Genomic DNA, 22,315 nt, shown 5'->3' with positions numbered 1-22,315 from the left:
TGTGTTATTTTACATTGTTTTAATCCACTGTGGATTGGCTGGCAATGGGACAAATTAGCTGATAGTGATCACATGTTGAGGCATGGGTGTGTCCAGAGGTGTCCTTTCAGCTGTTTAAAGGTCGTATTAAAAGGAAGCAAGCTGAGCACTGGGAGGAGAGAGGCCCTAGATTGGAAGAGGAACGCATGAAGGCCAGGTGGAAAAGAGGGAGCCTCTGCGTGATCGTGGGGGGTGCGACGCCTCGTCTGGAGACCGGTCAGCGTGATGTGGTGACCCAGTCCCGACAGCAGGAACGGCGACAGTAGGAGACAACGTGTGTGATTGACATCAGGACAGATGTATACTGCCTGCATTTGTGAGTAGTGTCTCACTGTTGTTCACTGGGTGCAGCCATGTTGGGAGAGTGTCGCCATGGTTATAAGCCAGGGCAGCTTCCGGGATGATGGTTCTGGCTCCTATTTGTTTTTACTTATAGGTGATGACGTGAGGGGAGCCGCGGTGGTATCGAGCGACGGACTCCAATGCAGAATGCGAACTGGGTTGGGATGTGATGGACCCAGTTGACGGACGAGACTGGGACAGGAGGCTCCTCGTCTGCCTGACACGAGGCTGGCGTGGACCCCGCTCAGCAAGAGGAATTTCTGTCCAGCTCAAGAACACACAAGGAATATTTGTCCTGGGTTGTGGGACTGGGTGGGATTTCTGTGCATGAAGAGAATTGTATTTTGACCAGTTTTAGAATAATCTTATCCAGTCTCAGTGGGAATTTTAGCATATCGAGAATATTTCATTGTATACTTTATTTCTTAGTATCTGGTTTGTTCTATTCCTGCTGTCCACCTTGTGGAATAAACATGAATGAAACAATACTTTCCTGTCAAAAACAATATTTTAGTCAGGGCTAGCGGAAAGTTTCATATATATCATGAACATCTTTCCTCTTTGTCTTCCTATAGTTTCGTTTCATTTTCTTACCCCAACCGGTGGAGGCAGATGGCCGCCCCTCCCTGATTCTGGTTCTGCCGAAAATGGAGTTTTCTTGCTCATAGGGGGTCATTTGATCGTTTGGGCTTCCTCTGTATTATTGCACAACCTTTATCTTACCATATATTTCAAGTTTATATGTTGTGAATTGGCTTGATTTAAATCAAATTGAACTCATTCAATTAAAACCAAATATAACTTGTAATCGAATCTATTCAAATGTAAAGTCATCTCACTCAATTTGTACAACTAGCACTGAAACATACACTGACATCCTCTGTTTCCCAATTAGCAGATCAGAGGTTGCTGTTTTATTCATGACTCAATACTTGAATGGTTTTAATAAACATTTAAAAAGTACATTGCTTCATTGTATGATTAATTCTTTGTCTGTGTCAGTCCTTAATACACACATGTATACAATAATTCTAGTTGCCACAGTCTCCGGAGATCCTATGCTCCCTTTTCTCATACTTTTCTTCACTGTTTACCTCATTTTGCGGAATAAAATATATATTTTTGTAAACAATGACTTGTTTTGGGCCATTAAAAAAACTGTCTCCATATGAGGACGTACTTGAAGAGAAAAAGTCACCACTTTGCATTTTACAAATCAAGTAAACAAACACGGGGCTGTTTATCATATAACTAACTTTTAGGTCTGTGGGATGGAAGGACAGGAGCTTTAAATGTTGTGCCTCCATAATTATTCTAGAGTCTTTACATTGTTCAGCGCCTGCTGTGATTTAGTGCTACATACATAAACTTGAAATGAATGAATCCACCTGTTCACAGGAGATCACAGGAAGATGACACCAAACATCAGAAGATCTTATTGTGCGCCACAGGGTGGTTTCTTGGGGCTAAAAGCACATAATAAACTACAGCAGAAGCTCACATAAAGCAGGAAATAAGCAGGCAGCACTTGATCTGCTAATGCACGTTTCCCACTTTTATTGTTGCCTCATTCACTAACAGTTCAATGGTGCAAGATTACCATACACAGAATTAGGATATCTGCATGACACATCTATGCTGTACAGCTAATGGATTATAATTATTACAAATACAGTAAACATATTTATATTTTAGTTCAAGCTCCATACAACATAGATATTTACAAAGCATGAAAATGAAACCGGTCTGACAAATAATAAACAGCGTTAATGACGTTTTATTTTTATTTTCTTTTGGTGAACAAATCTGAAAGGGGGCGGGGTTAACTGATATTAATTGTCAGAGGGGGAAGGTGGAAAATATCATGGCTAGTTTTGTTTGAAAGGCATTGTGATGGCCAAACCCGTGGCCACACTCTAAAGTCGTTGCTGGACAAAAGATGGTAGCCAGGGTTTGAAACCATTAAATGCAAAGGAAGATAATTGGACCACACCACCACTTCCTGCTGAAGGGGGAATGTGTGTTTTCTTTACTTTAAAAACAAAGTATTTGTATTTAATTAAATATTTGAGTTTAGGGTTTAATGGGGTTTTTGATTTTCTTCTTTGGTGTTTAGTTTATTAACAAACTAGATTGTACTGCATTGTTTGTGATTTATGATTGTGTTTTGTTTGTTACCCCTCATGTGTCACAATGGTCTGATCAGCCATTATATATACCTTTGTATGTCATTTCATGTTTTAGGTCAGTTATGTTTGTTTGTAGCAGTCATTTGGTTTGTTAAGTTTGCAGTCTTTGCCTGAGTTCAGTTTTGTTTCTTTGACCTCTTTTATGAGCTCAACATTCATTACTCTTGTAAATATAATTTTGGGGGTTAAATAAATGGAAACTATATTTTTCTAATAATTCCTGGGACTCCTCCTGTTTTTCAACTCGGTCCATCACATGTGGTGTCAGAAGTGGGATCCTTCAGTTGAGGAGACAGGATTTTTTTTTTGCATTTTTCTGCCCTTTTTTGTCCCCTGACAAACTTTTTGAGCCATGCAGAATGCTGTGCGCCCAAAGAGAGGAAATAAAATGGAGGCCAAAGAGGCCTTGCAGCAGCCAGAGAGGGAGATGGAAGAAGGAATTTCAGTTGTGGCTGGAGACACTGAAGGAGAGGATACCAGGGAGCCAACTCTGCTTGATATTGCTGGGATTCTTCAGGCTTTCATGGGACAGCAGGAAGTTCGAGATAAAAAGCAGAGAGAGGATGCTATACTGCAAGAACAGCGTTTTAAGAGTTTGCAACACCAGTTTCGGCTTTTGCAAATGGAAGTGCAGGCCAGAACCACCCCACTTCCAGAGCCCACATCAACTGATCCAGAGCCTGTTGAAACTCCAGCTGATTATCAGACACAAGCAACATCTCAGCATGAGGGTTCTGGCTCAGCCTCCATATTAACAGGTCAGTCTGTGCATATTCATCATCCTAAACTAGAGAAACTAGCTGTTGAAGATGATGTTGAACATTTTCTGACCACTTTTGAGAGAATTGCAGCTGCTTGTCGCTGGCCAGAGTCAGACTGGATTTTTCACCTCATTCCTCTTCTTACTGGTAAGGCTCGAAGTGCCTATGTTAATATGGATGTGGACGATTCACTGCAATATGATAAGGTAAAAGCTGCCATTTTGCAAAAATATGATATAAACCCAGAAACATACAGGCAAAGATTTCGCTGTCTTGAAGTTTTTGATGAGAGTCCCAAGGAACTGTATGCAAGACTGAAAGAACTTTATGAAAAATGGATTCAGCCAAAAAACAGAACTGTAAAAGAAGTTGGTGAAATTATTATCTTGGAGCAGTTTTTAAGAATGCTGTGTCCTGAGCTTCAGGTCTGGATTAAGGAGCATAATCCAAAGTCTGCTGCAGAGGCTGCCACCCTGGCTGATGTGTTTGTAGCTGCCCGAAGTAAGAGTCAGCCATGGAGCAACAGTGCATGGAAGGCTGCCAGAGATTCACGTCGGTCGCAACCCCCTCAGCATCCTCAGAGGTCAGCGACGGGTGTGGGTAAGCCCTTTACAAGGGAAAAGCAGCCTCTGAATACCTTGAAGCCAGGTAAAAGGCCACCAGTGTGCTACCTTTGTGGACAGGAAGGTCACACTAAGCCCATGTGTCCTAATAATCAAAGCAAATTATCTCAGATGTGTTTTGTGCCTCACCAGAATGTGGATATTACATCTGAGAGAAAGCAGTCAAATAAAATCACCACAGTTAAGATTAATGGACAAGAAATTAATGCTTTAATAGATACTGGCAGCACACAGACTCTGGTACACAGGAAATATGTGTCAAACGATTACACATGCTCCTCTGAAACCATATCAGTTTGCTGTATACATGGTGATGAAAGACCATACCCTACTGCTGATCTGTTTATTGAAGTGCAGGGGACACCCTATCTGTTAAAGGTTGGTGTAGCTGATAATCTGCCCTATCCTGTAGTTCTTGGGGAGGATCTGCCAGTCATCTATGATCTGTTGAGGGAAGTACATGAGTGTAATGTTGCTATAACAAGGGCTCAAACTAAAAATCAGGATGAGCATTATGCAACCCTCAGTGCTTTACCCTTCTTTGAGGCTGAACTAGAGACAGAACCCGGGAAGTCTCGGAAGCCACGCAGTCAAAGAAGAAGTGAAAAATTTCAACACACTGTTGGAAATACATCAGTTCAGGCTGCTCCAGATATGCCTTTAGGTTTTTCAGTACCTACAAACATTAGACAAATGCAGCAGGCTGATCCAACTTTGTCTGCCATGTTGCTGAGGGCTAAGGAAAAGGACTCTGTTGAATCTGACACAAATAAAGAGCTGTACATTCTGCAAGATGGCATTTTATACCACCAGCACGGCCAGGTTAAACAGTTAGTGGTCCCTAAAGTAGCCCGTGAAACAGTGCTTACTTTGGGGCACTCTATTCCCTGGGCTGGCCACCTGGGGAAGCATAAGACCACCGCTCGCATCAAGCGATATTTTTTCTGGCCTGGTTTTTGCGCTCAGATGTTGCTATGTTTTGCAGGAGTTGTCCTCAATGTCAGAAGACTTCAATTAGGGTCCCCACCAAAGCACCACTCCAACCTCTCCCAATCATTGGTATACCATTTCAGCGTCTTGGCATGGACGTAGTTGGTCCTGTAGAAACAAGTAAATCTGGAAATCGCTTTATGCTAGTCATTACAGACTATGCTACGAGGTATCCTGAAGTCTTTCCACTAAAAACTGTTAAAGCAAAAACTGTAGCTTCCTCATTGATTCAACTGTTCTCAAGGGTTGGATTCCCACAGGAGATTTTAACTGACCAGGGCACTAATTTTATGTCCACACTGTTGAAAGAGGTCTATAAGCTGTTAGGCATCAGGAGTGTGCGGACAACCCCTTATCACCCACAGACAGATGGACTGACGGAGCGCTTCAACCAAACTCTCAAACAAATGCTCCGAAAGTTTGTCAATGATACAGGGTCTGATTGGGACCAGTGGCTGCCATACCTCCTTTTTGCCTACAGGGAAGTTCCTCAAGCCTCCACTTGCTTCTCCCCGTTTGAGCTTCTTTATGGCAATGAGGTGAGAGGCCCATTGACCCTGCTAAAGGACTCATGGGAGGGAGAGCAAGTTAAAGAGGAATCGGTCAATGTTATTTCATATGTCATTCATATGAGAGAAAAGCTTCAGCAGATGAGTGAACTGGCTCAGAGCCATATGGCAGCTGCTCAGAGGCAACAAAAGACTTTGTTTGATAAAAAAGCTCGCCACAGGAGTTTTGTCCCTGGCCAGAAGGTTTTGGTAATGTTGCCAACTTCTGACAGCAAGTTGCTGGCAAAGTGGCAGGGACCCTTTGAAGTACAGAAGAAACTTGGACCTACTACCTACAAAATTTCCACACCAGGTCTCCAGCGAGGGAGTAGAGTGCTCCATGTTAACCTTCTTAAGGAATGGATTCCACGCACTGAGAATAAAACGGAGGGTTTGCTTATTCACAGCGTGGATGAGGAGGAAGAAGTTAATGACTACTTGCCTTCAGTAACAGTCTCTGTCCTGGACCTGAGCCATCTCACCAGTGAGCAACAGTCTCAGGTAACACCTCTGATTAATTCAGACATATTTCAAAAGTACCCAGGTCGCACGAGTCTGGTGGAGCATGACATTGTTTTAAAACCTGATGCAGCTGTGAAGCGTATGAGTTACAGGATACCGGAACGCTTCCTGGTGGAGTTAAAGGAGGAGGTGGACCTCATGCTGTCTCTTGGAATCATCCAACCTTCAACAAGTGAGTGGTGCAACCCTGTTGTGTTGGCTCCGAAAAAGGATAGCACGATACGTTTCTGCATCGACTTCAGGTACCTCAATTCCATATCAAAATTTGACTCTTACCCGATGCCACGCATTGACGATCTCATTGAGCGTTTGGGGAAGGCAAAATATCTAACGACCATTGATCTCTCCAAGGGATACTGGCAAGTACCTCTCACTAAACAGTCTCAAGAGTTGACAGCATTCCGTACTCTGTGGGGATTGTTCGAGTTCACAGTCTTGCCATTTGGTCTGCATGGGGCCCCAGCAACATTTCAAAGACTAATGGATAAGATACTCTGTGGGCTCTCAGCATTCACCTGTGCGTACCTTGATGATGTTGTTGTTTTCAGTGGAACTTGGGAAGAGCATGTGGATCACCTAAGGATCGTGCTGGATCGGCTGTGTTCCGCAGGCCTTACCATCAATCCAGCAAAGTGTGCTCTTGCTAGGACTGAAGTCCAGTACCTCGGGTTTACTGTTGGAGGTGGGACAATTAAACCACAGGTTGACAAAATTAATGCAATTGCATCATGTCCTCTTCCACAAACCAGGAAACAGCTGCGATCCTTCCTCGGCATGGCTGCGTTCTACAACAGATTCATTCCCAACTTCTCAGCTAGAGCAGCCCCACTGACGGACAGGATTGGCTCAAGATGTCCCAATAAGATTCGGTGGACAGCTGAAGCCGTTGCAGCTTTCAAAGACCTTCGCCAGTCCCTGAGTAAGAACCCTGTTCTGCACTCACCAGATTTCACAAAAGACTTTACATTGCAGACTGATGCTTCTGAAAGGGGTTTGGGAGCAGTGCTTCTGCAGGGACCACCAGAGGATCGACATCCTGTCGCTTACATCAGCCGTAAGCTGCTACCAAGGGAGAGCCGCTACGCAACGGTTGAGAAGGAAGCCTTGGCCATTAAATGGGCACTTGACTCTTTCAAATATTATTTGCTGGGAAGAGAATTCATCCTTCAAACTGACCACAAAGCCCTGCAGTGGCTGGAAAGAATGAAAGACACTAATGGGAGAATCACCAGGTGGTATCTGGCTATGCAGCCATACCGGTTTAAGGTTCACTATATCCCTGGTAAAGACAACACCACTGCTGATTACCTCTCTCGCTGCCTGATGGAAGATCCAGAAGTGGGGGGGTGTGTGATGGCCAAACCCGTGGCCACACTCTAAAGTCGTTGCTGGACAAAAGATGGTAGCCAGGGTTTGAAACCATTAAATGCAAAGGAAGATAATTGGACCACACCACCACTTCCTGCTGAAGGGGGAATGTGTGTTTTCTTTACTTTAAAAACAAAGTATTTGTATTTAATTAAATATTTGAGTTTAGGGTTTAATGGGGTTTTTGATTTTCTTCTTTGGTGTTTAGTTTATTAACAAACTAGATTGTACTGCATTGTTTGTGATTTATGATTGTGTTTTGTTTGTTACCCCTCATGTGTCACAATGGTCTGATCAGCCATTATATATACCTTTGTATGTCATTTCATGTTTTAGGTCAGTTATGTTTGTTTGTAGCAGTCATTTGGTTTGTTAAGTTTGCAGTCTTTGCCTGAGTTCAGTTTTGTTTCTTTGACCTCTTTTATGAGCTCAACATTCATTACTCTTGTAAATATAATTTTGGGGGTTAAATAAATGGAAACTATATTTTTCTAATAATTCCTGGGACTCCTCCTGTTTTTCAACTCGGTCCATCACAGGCATCAACAGAAAAATAAACACACAGAAAAAAGTGATGAGGTGAAGAAAGACACAATAAGTCTGCTGTCGTTTTAGATGTCACCAGCTACTTTGTATAGTCCTATATCTCTGATATTAGAAAAAATTAAAATGAGTTCAAATACACCTTTATTTTGATAGAGCTCAGATGGATGCCTCGCATGACTAATGAGTAGATCTCCTCCAAAAAAATAACAGACTTCTAATTCACTCAAACCGCTTTCTAATAAAGAGGAAGCACTAATGTAACTCACCTCCTCAGTCGAGCTGCAGGGGTTACATGTTAGGTCTGCTTTTCCTTTCCCCCCTCTCTTACATTCAAAGCCTCTCTTAGTTCACACTAGAACAGGCCGCCACACCATCATTTGGTTTAATATGAGTGGAACAACTAAACCGCACAGACTTTATTTGATCAGTTAGTTGAACCTTTTATTAATATGTGCAAAGAGCTGCAAACTAATATTTAAAGATTGCAAACAATAAATACACAATCCAAAATAAAAACACCTCTGCAAATGCAGTGGAAACGTTTGCTCTGGCAGCGCTTCGCATCAACATGTATATGAGGTACATTGCACTTTTCAGACTTGATCTGTGCATAGGTGCATCTTTGATGTGCAGCTCAGAGATCCACAATCCAGCACGTTTCTGTTTCTCTGACCGTCAGGCTGGCTGACCCGAGGTCACGTCAGAGCTTTATTTTTTATCTATATGTAACAGACAGTTGGTACCTCTCCTTCCATCCATTTCATACGACACAGCAGGCAGACTGCTGGTTGGTTGACCAGAGTTTTTCAATACCTTTCTGCATTAACACATCTCGAGAGGCGTAGGTGCCAAAAAGTGAATCCGAAGCCGAATGTAGCAGCTGCAGCACGGCACACAGAGCAAATATTTTCATGGGGTAGTATCAGAAATAAGACCTTTGAATATGTAGTCCCTTTAACTTCTTTCCTTCTATTAAACCATTCATTCATTCTTTTTCCTTAAGTCCTTCTAACCTTTTCACTGTGTTTTCTTTGCGTCTTTACAAGAAGAGTGTACAGTTAATAGCAGTAAATGTCAAGGCTTTCTGATTCTCAGTGAGATAGAGCGAGCTAGAGGAGCAGAGAGGAATGTGTTAAATGAGGGTTAACTACCACACTGATCCCAGAACAGACTGCATGTACAAATCAAGTTCTCTCCTTAGTTTGTTTTCATCCTCCTAGTCCTCGTCCTCATCTCCTTGTAACCCTGTTTTTTTTCCTTGGGATGAAAAAGCAAAAAGGGGCCCAAATCTACTCCTGCAGGAACAATCGGTCATTGTTTGTTTTTTAAACTGCTGAGATATGAAGCGATCCGCGCTTGTTTGTCTCTAGTTAGTCTGCAGTTTTTATGTTAACACAAATGCATGAGTATTTTACTGACTCACTAACTGACACTGGCACTTTCGGGGGTTTAGAGGCGGCGTATGTACACAGATTGAGGAGGATCTAAGTATGACGTGGATGACAGTGGAAATCGGGCGTGGCCCTCCTGTCAAAGTTCATTCCCACTTTGAGTTTTTGTTTCAGAGACGGTTCAGCCTGATGCAAATTCACTGCGAGAAGAAAAATACCCTATAAATCTATTAGCAGCTATAGTTTAGGTAGCAGAGCGTAAACTAACACGTCACTTGGAGATGTAAGCTGTCTGATTTGGTTCATTTTTGTTTTTTGTTTGAAACTGAGCAAACCTGGTCTTCTCCTGAGGACTGCTGCAGGTATCATGCGAGCATGTTAATTTAATAAAAAACCAACAACAAAAAAACCCAAAATAGAATGAAACTCATTTCAGGAGACAAATAAAACTGATAGAGACATTTTTTTTGTACAGATGATTGGCAAACGGAAAGTTTCTAAAGAGTCGTGCACACACAAGTAGACTACTACAACATGCTACTTAGTTAGGGGAGTTTGGGAATGACAACCAAGCGGAACAAAATTAGACCCAAACATTGTCATCGAAACAAAAACACAAAAAGCTGAGGGGAGGGAATAGAGAGGAGGAAAGCTAAGCTGGCAGCGGGGTTGCTGGAGGGAAGCGGGGAGGCAAAAGTTCTGTGGAACTTAAACGTTTGAGTTGCATGAAAAGAGACTTAAGCCACAAGTCTACTTACAAGAGAAAACCGTCAAGAATCACAATGATTAATAAGTTTTAACACTTGGTATTTTCTGTATTTTCAAAGGCTTTTCAGAAAGGATGGAAGCGGTGGTTTTCCCGCGTACCGCTCCGCCCGATCAGTTCTTCGTCAGGCTGCCACGCCGCCTCGCCAGCTTAGATCTGCTGGGAGAGTTTTACGTCTATCCTGCCTCCGACGTTTTTCTCACCTTGGTGGCCAGCTCCTTCTCACGATCCACCAGCTCTCCATGTCAGCGGAATCGTAGCCGCTGCTCTCGCTCGGCGTGATGGCGCTTTCAAAGGTGGTGCTTGAGATCTGCAAGGAGATGGAGGTGGACGTGGACAGAGTACCCGAGCTCACACTGGGGGACAGAGACTCGCTCAGGGACTTGGAGGTGGGAGCTGTTCCCACGGGAGCCGCCTCTCCCAGCTTCTCTCTCAGCGCCAGAAGGTGACGGGTCTTTTCATCCACCTGGACGAAGGATGGGGGCGAATGTGAGGTGGGGAGAAAAGGGGAGGGTTAGTCATGTAAAGTCTGTACTCTAAAAAAAACTTTTTAGAATAGCACTTTGGTCTTTGAGTTGAAAAGTCTTTTTCCCTCTACGATATTAAACAGAGATTCATTTCTTTATAAATCTTTTAAGGCCCCACCTCCTGCAGCTGCTCCATCTTCTCTAGCTCCCACTGGTGCTCTAGGACAGCGGTCGCCAACCTTTTTTGCGCCACGGACCGGTTTATGCCCGACAATATTTTCACGGACCGGCCTTTAAGGTGTCACGGATAAATACAACAAAATAAAACCAGTACCGGTACCGAAAAAAATAAGATTTATTCAGAACACACGTGAAAAGACCCAGGAAAACCGAGTTAACGATAAAAACGATAACAAAATAACGCTGAAAACCGATAAAAACCCTGAAAACCATACATTTTTCACCCGAGCCTCAACTCTCGCGGCCCGGTACCAAACGACTCACGGACCGGTACCGGTCCGAGGCCCGGGGGTTGGGGACCGCTGCTCTAGGATGAGGCTATCTCCTCTGGGCCTCCAGCCAGCGAGGCTCTCCTCGCACGTAAGCCACTGATGTGTCCAAGACCTTCCTCCTCCTCCTCTGCATCCCTGCTCCGGACATGAGCCCTCATTAGGATGAAGCTCTCCACAGAATTATGATAAAACAGCTGCTGTTCTTTAAACATGTTTCATGGCCGCCCACCTGGGCTTTCAGTGTCAGACATCTTACACAAGCTCAGCTCGTAGATCCCAGTCACTCGGTTGCTATAATGAAGCAGAAGTTATGAACAAGGAAACTTTGTAACAGGGCAGATATCTTTGATTGTGAAACAGAGATGGCCACAGTGCAGCAGCCCAGATTTACCAGTCAGGAGTTTTGGAGTATCCAGTCCCAAAGAGGTTCTTGAGAGAACAGGTGGGGACAACTTGGCGTCTCGGGAGTAAAAGACCATGCAGATGTCTTTGGTGATAATGGCAGGCTGGATGCAATGGTCCAGCTGCAGAGAGGAGATAAAGGGTGTGTGTTAGACACGATGACATCAAGACACTTAAAAACACGTACAAACAGGTACAACACGGCGGAGCAGCGGCTGACCTCCAGATACGCAGATAAGGTCATGTAGATCTTCTCTCCATAGGGAGTGACGCGGTTGAGCAGGAGGGAGTTGTGCAGGGATCTGTCCCACACTGCCTCAAAGCGATAGAAAGTGCTGAAAAAGACAGAAAGCGGAAAAGTTAGCTTGACAGCATTATTTTTTATGAAGTCCTACTTGGTGCTAACATTACAGGGTCTCTGTTTACAGCAGTGTGTCATGCTGTTAAAAAAAAGTGAGTGACGTGAGCACAGTTCTGACATATCAGGAAGTGAACACAGTGACTGAAGCGGTGTTCACATTCATCCTTGAATCATGACAAAACGTGAGGAATCGCACTGAGGTGAGACCTTGACAACAGATAAATCAGGAGCCACAGAGTGTCAAGTGTCAGCCGACACCAATCGGGACAATGATAAGAAATTCATTTACAGACACGTGAAAAAGCAGTTTAAGGATCTGGATCTAGATTATTACACCACATCATCATTATACCTGTGATGCAGCAGCTGATGGAACCAACTTTAGCAGCACAAACTTGAGGTAATCATTTTTTATTAGTGTTTCACAGCAGTGTGGATGGATTTCTGGCCCATTTGTCTTTACAATGGTTCTTCGGTTCATTGAAGTTTGCAGATATTTATTCATTCACAGCTTTCTTAACATTCAATCATGTTAAAGTCTCAACTTTGAGCCACTGCAGCACCACTCTGTTGTTGCTTTGCTGCTGCGCTCTGGAGTCAGACCCAACGATGATCTCATTTGACTCTAGAGTACTTCATGGCTCACTCAGTGACCTGGACACTTTGCAGGTTGTTTAGCAGCAAAAAAAGCCCAAATAATCATCACCCGAGCAAAACCGTTGGTATGAGGTGTTTGTGCTGATATGCCGTGTTTGGTTTTTACCAATGTTGAAGCTGTGCATTAGGGCTTAGGTTTTCAACTTTGCAAACCTAACCCATGCTGCCATGTTGTATTTAGAGGGAAAATGGTTTCTCCTGGAAGCCTTTCCAAACAGGCCATATATGTTGAGTCTTTTTCTAATTGCACTGCCATGAACTCCAACATTTAGCATGCTAACTGTGGCCTGTAGAGCCTCAGATGTGTGGGGTGAATTTTCTGGGACGTCCACTCCTGGTAAGATTGGAAACAGTCTTTGATTTTTTGAACTTGCAAATAATCTTTCTTGCTGTAAAATGATGGACTTCAAAGCCTTCCCACATTCATGGGTATCAACAACTGCTTCTCTCCTCCTCAGTATGTTACCACTTACCTGAATACGCCACACCAGCAAACTGACAGTAGTGGTTACACTTACTGATGATCTATTGCATTTGATTAGCACCTGGCTGATACTGACCCTCTTAACTAATTATGGAAATAGTCTTGGATGTACTTAGTTTTTTAAACATCTGAATTTCGGCTCAGTGTTTGTTAAATAAATAATGACCTGGTATAATGTGTTATGTGTTGTTCATCTGAGGTTGCATTTACCTCATATTAAGACCTACTAAGGACCTGATTTTTTTTAATTATGTCCTGATACATAAAACCTGAGAGCTCACATAACTGCATATGCTCAGAATATACAGCACACATGGATACAAATTAGTGCCTTGCAGCAGCAATCTTAAGACCATCACTATGAGCTCTATACAAGGTTACACTGTTCCTGTTATTAACAGCAGGGGGCACTATCAGCCACAGACTGAGAGCCAGATATGCTCTGCTGGTGCCTCATTGTTACTGAGGTAAGACTCTATAGCAGGGGTAGGCAACGCCAGGCCTCGAGTGCCGGTGTCCTGCAGGTTTTAGATCTCACCTTGGGTCAACACACCTAAATCAAATGATTAGTTCATTACCAGCCCCCTGGAGAACTTCAAGACATGTTGAGGAGGTAATTTAGCCATTTGAATCAGCTGTGTTGGATCAAGGACACATCTAAAACCTGCAGGACACTGGCACTCGAGGCCTGGAGTTGCCTACCCCTGCTCTATAGTGAGAAACAGCTGAGGGGGAAAACATTGATCTGGAAACGTCTGAGTGTTACAGAGGATATACATAGCACTGTGGTTCAGTGTCACACAATCACAAACAAATACAGAAAAGTACTACAAAGGGTGTTGCCTCCAAAGATCGCTTTTACTGGTTTGGAGCTTAGGAGGCTTAATATCGACAGGCATGAATGAAGACAGATCAGAACAGCTGTTTGATCACAGCATCCAGTACCAACACAATCATCCACACTCAAGAGCCCTGTTGGCTTCAGAGTCAGCAGCTGAATGTCTAAAATATGAAATGTAATTCTTTTGGTCCATCAGCTACAGCTACAGCATGAACTGCTTAAAGTGAGAAGCAGCCTAAAGCCCGACAGATTCATCTTTCCAGACTGAAAATATCTCAGAGTGAACCGAGTGGTGCGTTTTCAGTGTGATCTCAATAAGTCAAATCCCTTTAATGATGTTCTGTCCTGTCTTCTTCTATCAAAAGCACACAAACACTATAAAACATTGTTTCTGAGCTTTGGGGTTTTTGTTTACTACAGAGAGGTATAGTACGACTAGACCCTAAAGGTAGGCTGCTCACCTACAAACAGCTCACGAACATCTTTCCAATGGAGCTCGCTGCCCTTCTCGTGGATGAGGGTCACTGTGATCCTCCGCTGGATCCCCTGCAGCAAACATAACAGGAGCTCAGGATCACAGTGGGCACAGCTAGAGCAACATTACGCTTTAAAAAAAGAGATTCAACTGTATACAAAGGAAGCAGTTACCACTGTGTGAGTAATAAGAAAACAACATGTGCACCAATCCTGTACCTGGTGCAGCAGGTAGGTCCCATGGCAGGGCAGGCCTCCACTGTGATCCACGATGGCTGGGATGTACCTGTGCATGGAGGGAGGAGGTGACACAACATCCATTCGAGGAGACAATATAATTTTTATGTTTTCTTTAAATCTTGCTGACACACTGACCCAGGTTGGATTTGGTGATGGTGTTCATTCAACTTGGTGGCTGGAACTTGCGCACACACACACACACACACACACACACACACACACACACACACACACACACACACACACACACACACACACACACACACACACACACACACACACACACACACAGAAGCTTTGTCACAAGGGAGCAACTAAAAGTAGCTATACATCCAAAACAATATTTAAAACATTACTTAAACCTTTAAACAAACTGCCCAGATTATTAACATTTAAATATCCACAACATTATCTATACCCATCACTATTTTATTAAGCTACATCATCACTTGATTTTATGCCATTTACAGTGTATAAGTACTTTAATACTACTTTAAATAACATAGATTCTGATTTACACACCACATGTATCAGTTACACATATATCAATGAAGGAAAAAAAACAGGCACAAACAGATTGTCAGTTGTCTAAGTAGCTGCAATCTGCAGATCAGTCTTTTGATAACTTTGCTTTATTTCTATCTTTAAGCGTGATAGCAGCAAAAGTGGCTGTCACTCAAGATTTGGAAAGGAAAAATAAGCCACCATATGTTGTTAACTACTGCTGAGGAAGGAACCAACACATAAATTATGTGCTGCTTATGTGAAAATGGGAGAAGGATTGATGATTGAATTTCCGTTTTTACAGTAAAATGTACCTGGTGCAGCAGGTAGGTACCATGACAGGGCAGGCCTCCACTGTGATCCACGATGGCTGGGATGTACCTGTGCACGGAGGGAGGAGGTGACACAACATCCCAACTTATAATATTCTTCGTGGAGATAATTTTTATGGTTCCTTTAAAGCTTGTGCGTGAATATAACACTCCAGGTGGATACTCACTCTCCAGTGGGCTCCAGCTCGCTGATCTCAAACCAGACCAGCAGGTCGTACTTGCTGACACACTGACCCAGGTTGGATTTGGTGATGGTGTTCAACTTGGTGGCTGGAACTGCCACACACACACACACACACACACACACACACACACACACACACACACACGCTCAATGTTAACAAGTGGGAATTTGTCTGAATTTAAGAGAAGATGAATAAAAGTGAGGAGTATTTACTACATGCTTTGGGTGACTAAATGGAGGATGGATAGGTGACATGAAAACACTACTGACCCTTTATACTGAGCCAATAGCTCACACACTTCTATTAAATCTGTCTAAAGAGCCAGTAATCACAGAGGATAGATACTGGAAGCAAACTGAAATGTTAGGAGGAACTAAATCACACATTACAACACCAGTGGCAGCACCCTGCTGTCTCACACATCATCCGTCATCATTTCTGCTACACTGGCAGGGCTAGGGGCCAGGACTCTCCTCTTTGGGTTTTTGGGGGATGTTGCTAACTCCAGGACTGATAACAGGCACCACACCCGCAGTAGATGTGCACGGTGTGAGGTCTCGCAGCAAGCTATCAAATACGGCGCATTTTTCGGCTTTTTAAAAAAAACGCTATGCGTCGCCAGGTGTTTCATCGGATTTGAGGTGTTACCTCCTTTGACAGTATCACAGTATCACCTTAAAGCACTTGTTGCAGGCTGCTGAGTTTCCATCTTTTGCTGTGAAGTACAGCCAGACTTTTGACCGCTTCGCCTTGGGCATTTTTAATCTGTAGCTCTGCTCTAAAAGAACGTACGTACCTGGGCCCGCCTACTATCCTCGGAAACGTAAGATGATTGGCTAGAATCTAAAGTGTATCACAGCTCAGGAAAAAAAAGCACCGAAATGTGCGCTGCTTTTCGGTCTGGTTACTACGGTTTATGTCAGAACCGGTGCCATCATGGCACCAGATACCGGTACCCATCCCTAGTTATTACTGTGTTTTTTGGAAAATACGGCACACTTAAAATCAATCCTTAGAATTTTCTGAAAATCGACAGTGCCCCTTATAATCCAATGGGCCTTATGTATAAATTCTGGTTGTGTTTACTGACCTCGAAACGATTGTATGTACATGGCGCTCGAAAATCTGTCAAATGTTTTAGTACGACTTTGCTAAGCTACGAACCCGCACCGCTTGATGGATTGTCGGAGCATTACGGCTATCGTAGGCAGGCGCCTTGCGGAGTGATACGTACTGTGCTTCAACATAATATTACCGTATTGTGTGTGTATAACCTCTTTTTAAGTTTTGTGGATATTATACATGGTTCTGCTGAGGATATGTCGGCCAATTTCCACTGGAAATGCCTTTTGGTCAAACTGTCAGCGAGGAATTTGCATTTGCACAGGAAATGGAGATCACTCACCCAGTGAAAGTGCAACTGTCATTTAAACTCAGTCTACAGTCAGACCAAGCCACCTCGCCAAATTTATTTACACAGCTGTGTGGCCAAAGGCAGGGGGCCAGCTTGGGTACAGCTCTAAACATTAACCTCTTTAACTGCAGCTGAACGCCATCCCTTATTATCTGCTACTTATAATGCAGTTATAAAATAAGATCTACGGGTTTTCCTAATATCATTCACCACTGAAAAATATTTTGGTCTGTTAGATATTTCAACAGCATACACAATTTACATCCAATACTGTAACAAGCTTACTTAGCAGCATTTTTTTAATCAGATAAACTCAAATGAAACAAGTTGGTTAATTGGTAACAATTTCAAGTTTCAAATCATGTCACTGTGTGTTTATTGTAAAGGAGATTAAAATGCATGATAGTTTGAACCCACCTGAGGGACTCATTAAGTTTGATCTATGAATTCCTCATACATTTTTGCTTTATAGTGGCAGAAATGTTGATCATGAAAGCTTTTTGTAGTGAACTATGCTGCTTTCACCTACAACATCCAGAGCACACAGTACATGTTGCTATAAGCTACACCACATAGCTGCTATAATTTAAACGCACCAACGAGACCAGACTATGTCTCAAGAGCATATGATCTGTTGACAAAACTCACTGTTATGAAGATAGATTGGTTCCAGTGTCTTCATGAAACGCTGGCTTTATCCATCTTCTGGGGCGTGCCTGCAGTGGAGTTCTGAAGAGTTCCTTGTGAGGGAGCTGCTGGTGAAGATCACAATGTCCTCCTTGATTCCTGCCATGAGCTTCAGTCTTTCTGATGTTTCTCAAAGATGCCTCTTTCAGTGGGTCAACAGAACATCTGGCACAGGACAGCTGTGATGAAAGAAAAGGAAGAAGTTTCTCCAAACCTCTGGGCTAACGAAACCCAGCTGGGTCCTGATGGTCTCCCACACTACTTTCACCCCGGGTGGATGTAGCTGTTCATAATAATCTGCACTCTCTTCACTATTATGAAATGAAAAGAACAAGTTACACTACAGTACTGATACCTTCTGCTGCTCTTTTCAAACTTTCCATGTTACCAGGCTGTAGAGTGCTCTGAACATTTTAACACTTTTAAATCCATTACACACTCACAGTCTTATGTGAAAATCTCCTAAGGACAGCATTACATTTTTGCTATTAACAGTAACTCTGGACCTCTGTGGAGTGTGCAGATGATCTCATTACTGTCTAAAAATCCAAGGAGTGCTGAATCATTGAAAAATACACAGTAACAGGTGTGTAGCATCGCTAACTAGGTAGCAACAAGCCTCTAACACAGTGTGTGTATGCTAGTGGCTAATCTAGCAAACAAATGAACAGAGTGGTTTTAGGTGTTGCCCAAGGATAAGATGATAAGCTGTGTGTCTTTTTTATAATGACCTGCTTGAATTTACCTTAATCGAAGGAGTGGTCAGTGTGGGTAAAGCCATGAGCAGATAAAGTGGATGAGTGGGACTAGGTAGGTGTGCCGAAAAGAGGCAACAAAGCTGAAGAGTGTGTTGAGAACATAGTGGCGCTGCCAGCAGGTTTCCGGCTAGCAGGAAGGCTCTGGGTACCACCTCCAACATTGGCAGTCCCATTTTGTGAAAGCCAATTAAAAAAATAACTAGGTTTCCATGTGTAATTTGTGTGGAACAATACTGCACAAGAAGCTAAATAGATTTAGAAAAACGAAAAAAAAAATTGTTGAAGAACAGAAGATAAATGTCCTTTTTTTATATCGTTAACTGGCCTGCTGTGTGGTGCACAGCATTAACAGGCCAGCATTCAGACCCCAGAGTTTAACGGCCAAGTTCGAGTCTCTGACGGTCTGTCTGCTACAGCGGGGTAGGCCGAGCGAAAGACGAAGCTCCGGGCTCCTCCTTTTTCCAGCTTTTTTTTCCATTACCATTTATTTAGATTTCAAGCTGCAAGTAAAAGCTCAGGGAAACACTTTTAAAGAGCACAACGTGCACATCGCGCAACCAGCCTTTCCAAATTAGCTGGAGACCACACATTTTTGCACTCAAATACTCAACAAATTTCACACACCCACACCTGCTTTTTTCCCTGCACACCTCTTTCTACACTTATTTCTCAACAACCACTCCTTTTTCATCTCTGCTACCGTGCCTTTATTACATCCTCTTAGCTAGCATCAATGACTCCCTTCTATGGATTAGCTAAACCAACTTTACATAACAAGTTTCCCCGAAGAGCCCACTTCTCATCTTACCTGCCTAGATTTCAGGACCTAGCAAGGACGGTAGTTACTGACAAACACATTTAACTTACCGGAAAAAACAAGCAGCGGACCTCCTCTCAGCATCCTGCTCTATCTGCCATTCCCGAACAGAGATAAGCAAGTTTCTCCATGACTGCAGCTTTGTTTGGCCTGCTAAATTGGCGCCCCGGCGGCCACGCCCCCTGCCGTGACATCACGCTCCAAAGCCCCATAGACAATAGAACCAAATTTTTAAAAAAAGAAGAAAAAAAGAATGTTGTTGTTACATTATGTTATGACATCATCATGATGTCATAACATGCCTTTGATCTGTGAATCCTTAAATCCGGGTAAGAAGCCCAAACTTTCATGCAGTTTACTTGTAACACTCGAGATTGCAGCATTCAAAGGTACGCCTGAGAAAAATTTTAAAACAGTTGAATCTTTAAGACAGTCACTTCATCAACACTCTGACATGTCTCAGAGTAAACACGGCAAAGGCTTTACTACAATGGACCACCAAAATCCAGAGCCAAATTCTGATGAAACACATTTCCAGCTTCCACTCAAGAGGAAGCGAGGCCCGAATTATGTTGCACAGAATTGCAGAAGTGACGACAGCTGCTCTCCACCAAGGAAAAAAAGACGAATCTGTGAAGAAAAAACTGTGTTGAAAAGAAAATACAGTCAGATTTCCAAAGGCAGCAAAAACAACTCTGAGAGCTACTCTCCAGAGAGAAAGAGGATGAGAATAGACACTGAGAAAAAAGAAACAGCAGTGACTCGGAGCATCCAAAAAAGTTCTTCTTCAAGGACTATCCAACTCCAAGTTCAGAAAAAGAACGATATGAACTTGAGTGATACCAAAAACTCTCAAAACACACCAAAAGACAACAAGAGGCCAGAACAAGCTGCAGTGACAAAGAGCAGCCAAAAAAGTTGTTCGCCAAGGACTATCCGACTCCTAGTTGAGAAAATGAACAATATGACCTTGAGTGATACCAAAACCTTTGAAAACACACCAAAAGACAGCAAGAGGCCAGAACAAGCAGCAGTGACACAGAGCATCCAGAAAAGTTCTTCGTCAAGGACTATCCAACACGTAGTTGAGAAAATGGACGTTACGACCTCGAGTGATACCAAAACCTCTGAAAACACTCCAAAATACAACAAGAGGCCAGAACAAGCAGCAGTTAGACAGAGCATCCAGAAAAGTTCTTCGTCAAGGACTATCCAACACGTAGTTGAGAAAATGGACGTTACGACCTCGAGTGATACCAAAACCTCTGAAAACACTCCAAAATACAACAAGAGGCCAGAACAAGCAGCAGTGACACAGAGCAGCCAAAAAAGTCCCTGGTCCAGGACTATCCGACTCCCAGGTCAGAAAACAAACGATACGGCCTTGAGTGATACCAAAACCTCTGAAAACACACTGAAAGACAACAAGAGGCCAGAACAAGCAGTAGTGACACAGAGCATCCAAAAAAGTCCCTGGTCCAGGACTATCCGACTCCCACGTCAGAAAACAAACGATACGGCCTTGAGTGATACCAACACCTGTGAAAACACACCGAAATAGAAAGAGAGCCCAGAAGACCAGAGAGAAACAAGTGTGTGGATCATTGGGTCCAGTTACATCAGACGAGCCGAGGGTGAAGCAAAAGAGATTTTCGGAGAAAATTTCGGACTTAATACCAAAGTCCAGTGGTTTGGCAAAGGAGGAATGCGCTGGTGGGGAGTCCTTCCTCGTTTTTATAAGGAGCTATCCACACAGAGCCCACCTGACATACTGGTAATCCATGCTGGGGGCAATGATTTGGGACTCTTTTCTGCTTATAAACTTTCTTCTGTCATTGAGAAGGAATTAATGCAATTGCACACAGAGTTCCCCCTCAATGACAATTGCATATTCATCCATCAACGAGCGTCAAGTGTGGATATATGGAAATCCAGGCAAAATCAATAAGGACAGGAAGACTGTGAATGCCAGCATTAGAAAGGCTGTCGACCGCTTCGATGGAGTGATTATTGAGCATCCGCATATCAGGTTTTTCGACAACTCCATTTTTTTGCGCAACGGAGTTCATTTCTCCAAGAAAGGAAATGAACAGTCCAGAAAACCATACGTTGTTCATTTTAGGCAATGTGAGCAACATATAGCTAACATGTGCTCTCTTTTTTCTTTTCCTCTGCCTCTCACCCCCCAACCAGTCACGACAGATGGCTGCCCCTTTCTTAGCCTGGTTCTGTCAAAGGTTTCTCCCTTTTTATAAGGGAGTTTTTCCTTTCCACCGTTGCCAAGCGCTTGCTATTAAAGGAGATCATTCGATTGTTGGGGTTGATAGTTTAGAATCTAAACTAAACTAATAAACATAAAACATCAGGTGAGGGGTTCACATAGTAGGGAGCACTACAAAAATTACAAATAAAAACATGTAATTGGCGGCAAATCAAAAATAAAAAAATAAAAAATTGAAAAATATCTCTTACTGCTCTGTTTATTTCCTTAAATGAACACTTGTACTTTTTGTCATAGAAGAATAAGAATATTAATATGAATATGAACACCAAAGCGTTCCCAGGCCAGCCGGGAGATATAATCTCTCAGCCTGTCTTGGGTCTGCCCCTGCCTCTATCAGTTTTATTTGTCTCCTGAAATGAGTTTCATTCTATTTTGGGTTTTTTTGTTGTTGGTTTTTTATTAAATTAACATGCTCGCATGATACCTGCAGCAGTCCTCAGGAGAAGACCAGGTTTACTCAGTTTCAAACAAAAAACAAAAATGAACCAAATCAGACAGCTTACATCTCCAAGTGACGTGTTAGTTTACGCTCTGCTACCTAAACTATAGCTGCTAATAGATTTATAGGGTATTTTTCTTCTCGCAGTGAATTTGCATCAGGCTGAACCGTCTCTGAAACAAAAACTCAAAGTGGGAATGAACTTTGACAGGAGGGCCACGCCCGATTTCCACTGTCATCCACGTCATACTTAGATCCTCCTCAATCTGTGTACATACGCCGCCTCTAAACCCCCGAAAGTGCCAGTGTCAGTTAGTGAGTCAGTAAAATACTCATGCATTTGTGTTAACATAAAAACTGCAGACTAACTAG

General features: G+C 43.0%; 1 protein-coding gene and 1 pseudogene across 5 annotated transcripts; one reads left to right on the top strand and one right to left on the bottom strand.

Moving 5' to 3' along the window:
* Window positions 1-2,155: 2,155 nt before the first annotated feature.
* LOC146364228 (kinesin-like protein KIF1B) lies at window positions 2,156-18,679 on the bottom strand. 5 transcript variants are annotated; one of them, XR_014798917.1, is made up of 9 exons: window positions 17,607-18,679; window positions 15,527-15,635; window positions 15,342-15,408; window positions 14,503-14,704; window positions 14,271-14,355; window positions 11,687-11,801; window positions 11,456-11,588; window positions 11,294-11,355; window positions 2,156-11,199 (listed from the first exon to the last, which is right to left on the bottom strand). XR_014798917.1 is itself a non-coding variant. In XM_084917342.1 (8 exons), the coding sequence occupies exons 7-8, from the start codon at window positions 10,746-10,748 to the stop codon at window positions 10,285-10,287; spliced, it is 285 nt and encodes a 94-aa protein (XP_084773468.1). In that variant the 5' UTR covers window positions 10,749-11,588; window positions 11,687-11,801; window positions 14,271-14,355; window positions 14,503-14,704; window positions 15,342-15,408; window positions 15,527-15,635; window positions 17,607-18,672; the 3' UTR covers window positions 2,156-10,284. The 5 variants fall into 5 exon arrangements, 2 of the variants coding, with proteins under 2 accessions (XP_084773468.1, XP_084773469.1); XR_014798916.1 differs by having other exon boundaries at window positions 2,156-11,355; XR_014798915.1 differs by having other exon boundaries at window positions 2,156-11,588; window positions 14,503-14,569; window positions 14,659-14,704; window positions 17,607-18,677.
* A 457-nt stretch (window positions 18,680-19,136) lies between these two features.
* On the top strand, window positions 19,137-21,643 carry LOC146364227 (uncharacterized; annotated as a pseudogene).
* The last annotated feature ends 672 nt before the right edge of the window (window positions 21,644-22,315 follow it).

This window comes from Perissodus microlepis, chromosome 20, assembly GCF_051167445.1.
Source record: "Perissodus microlepis isolate ML-2025 ecotype Zambia chromosome 20, ASM5116744v1, whole genome shotgun sequence".
Lineage (NCBI taxonomy): Eukaryota > Metazoa > Chordata > Actinopteri > Cichliformes > Cichlidae > Perissodus > Perissodus microlepis.
The sequence above is the reverse complement of the archived record's forward strand: the minus strand, read 5'-3'. Positions and strand labels throughout refer to the sequence as shown.